The following is a 2385-nucleotide window of genomic DNA, read 5'->3' on the forward strand; positions in this document are numbered from 1 at the left end:
CCACTTAACTATATATTCCTGATAATTATTCATGCCAGTCATGAATATGTAAATGCATAATCACATATTGTTCTTACCTGTTTGTATACTTCCGTAAAAGATTTGCATTCGTGGTAGGGGGTCTGTGATGTGGCCATTTCGAGTACGCTGTGATTTGGAAAAAGACTTCGTTCAATACGATAGACGCCCTCTGCATACAGGCATGGTTTCTCCGTATGGTAAAATATACATTCGAATACACGCACACGCATCTAGGGTTGACAAGTGTCTAAAGTTGTCTGCTATGACAAACGCTTAGAGTCGATTACTAGGCTGGTGTTCATTCACGTCTAGAGTACACCCAGTTTACGTGCACAATCCGAAAAGCAAAGCTCGAACTGGATGAAACGATTCCCAATGAAGCTTGTGTATGCGAATATAATAAGAAAATGTACGCTTACAGGAGAAGCAAACCCGTTTTCTGGATACACTTACAGCATTCCGAAGGCGTATAAATCAATGGCGGGATGTAAATCTGGGGAGTCCGAATCATACAGCTCTATGATGGGGAAAAGAGTGTGATGATTATGATTTCAAAGCTATTAGTCTCAAATATATTAAAATATAGGTCATACAACTTTTATAATGAAAATAACGAGAAATGATTATGATTAAAGCCATTAGTCTCAAATATATTAAAATATAGGTCATGCAGCTCTACGATAAGAGAATAAACGTGCAATGATTAAAATTAAAGAAAATTATTCTAAATCATATCTGTAAGTCTCCAATATAGTAGAATACAGGTAACATATAGTATAAGGAAACTCACTCCTTGTAAAACCAACCGAGATAACGTTAGACTGATTCTCAAGGGAAGGAATCCATACATACTGATGCAGTGCATGCTACCCCTCACCTACTTTTACAGCACTGCGAGTATAACTTAAAACACGAAACTTCCCGATTTCTTAGGATAGACTCGCTAAATGTCCGAGTGCATTAAAGCCTGCAGACCTAAATATATAAGTATTATGCATAGTAGAACATGCGACATATCTGACTCAGTAACCGCGGGTGACGTATGCGGTCTAAAAATAGAACAACTTACTGTAGTCTCGTAATAGCCTACAACACATCATGCAGCGACACTGTGAATCGGATCTGACTCGTGCAAACCTTCAGGGCACAGAGTTCAACATTAGGACTACTACCTTTAATGTTGATATTGAACTTCTTGGACTGTAGCCTATTGATAACATAACACACGGCATGCTCCGCTTGTAGCAATTGCCATACCGTGAACACAACACACTACGGATTTTCTATAAATAGCATGTGGCACGAGTAAATATATGTTTAGCGCGGGATATGACTCACCTGGTGCCCACCTGTGGTTGGGGACATCGTTCGACGCGGCATTCGTACGGATGTGACTCTTTAGATCACCGAGACATAGGTCCCCGATTTTGACCTGTTTGCCAGATTAACATGATATATAGATCGGATCATATTATCATGATATATAGATCAGATCATATTAACATGCTATATGGACCAGATGACAACGGAAAAGAGTGCTACATGTAAAGAAAATACTGCCCATAACAGAAGCCACTTGTGTGTAAGAATACTGTATTGACGCCTAGATTGAAGTGTACCACTCCACGGAAGTGCGAGTCTGTGTAGAATACACGATCACAGCACTGCATAGAACAAGCGGAAGTTCAGATTTGCCCACCTAGGCGTTTGTAACCATGGAAACCGTATCCAAAGATCAGATTTCCGTGTGCCATTCTGGTACGGCGAGTGCTGGCGAACTATACGATTGCACCACTGTATCTGAGAAGCTGAAAGTCATACCTACATACCAAGCCAATATTGTAGATATACTGTATATACGGTTAGATTCGCGTGTGTCATGTCATTAGAACGTAAGCCTGCGAGAATTCTATAACACCAATACTACAGCACGGTGGATCCCAAACTTCGATTTAAGGCCTTCGATTGCAGGAGTACTGGAGTTCAACCCTACATCAATATCCCGCCGCTGGTTTGCAGGCATACTGGAGACCAAAATCAAATTCCACGCCATTTGCTTGCCAGGATACTGGAATCCGAACCTACATACCAAGTTCGTTTTTTTTTTTTGCAGGAATACTGTATCTAGGCTCAGATGCCCAATATCAGTACAGTGCAAGTATACTTAGACTATAGGATCACACCACTGCGTAAAACAGGCTGGAGCATTTTATATATATATATATATATATATATATATATATATATATATATATATATATATATATATATATATATATATATATATATATATATATATATATATATATATATATATATATATATATATATATATATATATATATATATATATATATATATATA

The 2385-nt window shown here is 38.1% G+C and overlaps 2 protein-coding genes across 2 annotated transcripts in view; both read right to left on the bottom strand.

Moving 5' to 3' along the window:
- The window catches only part of SARC_02280 (hypothetical protein), a gene marked incomplete at both ends in the record, with an annotated part of 5428 nt that extends 5291 nt beyond the window's left edge, over positions 1-137 (bottom strand). The window contains one exon of the mRNA XM_014303985.1: positions 78-137. Coding sequence (XP_014159460.1) covers positions 78-137 — 60 coding nt within the window. The remainder of the gene's footprint in view (positions 1-77) is intronic.
- A 333-nt stretch (positions 138-470) lies between these two features.
- On the bottom strand, positions 471-1453 carry SARC_02281 (hypothetical protein; the record flags this gene model as incomplete). Its single annotated transcript, XM_014303986.1, has 2 exons — positions 471-538; positions 1360-1453. Coding segments are annotated over 2 exons (162 nt in total), but the record flags the coding sequence as incomplete, so codon positions are not given.
- Between the last annotated feature and the right edge of the window lie 932 nt (positions 1454-2385).

The sequence above is a fragment of the Sphaeroforma arctica genome (assembly GCF_001186125.1).
Source record: "Sphaeroforma arctica JP610 unplaced genomic scaffold supercont1.100, whole genome shotgun sequence".
Classification (NCBI taxonomy): domain Eukaryota; class Ichthyosporea; order Ichthyophonida; genus Sphaeroforma; species Sphaeroforma arctica.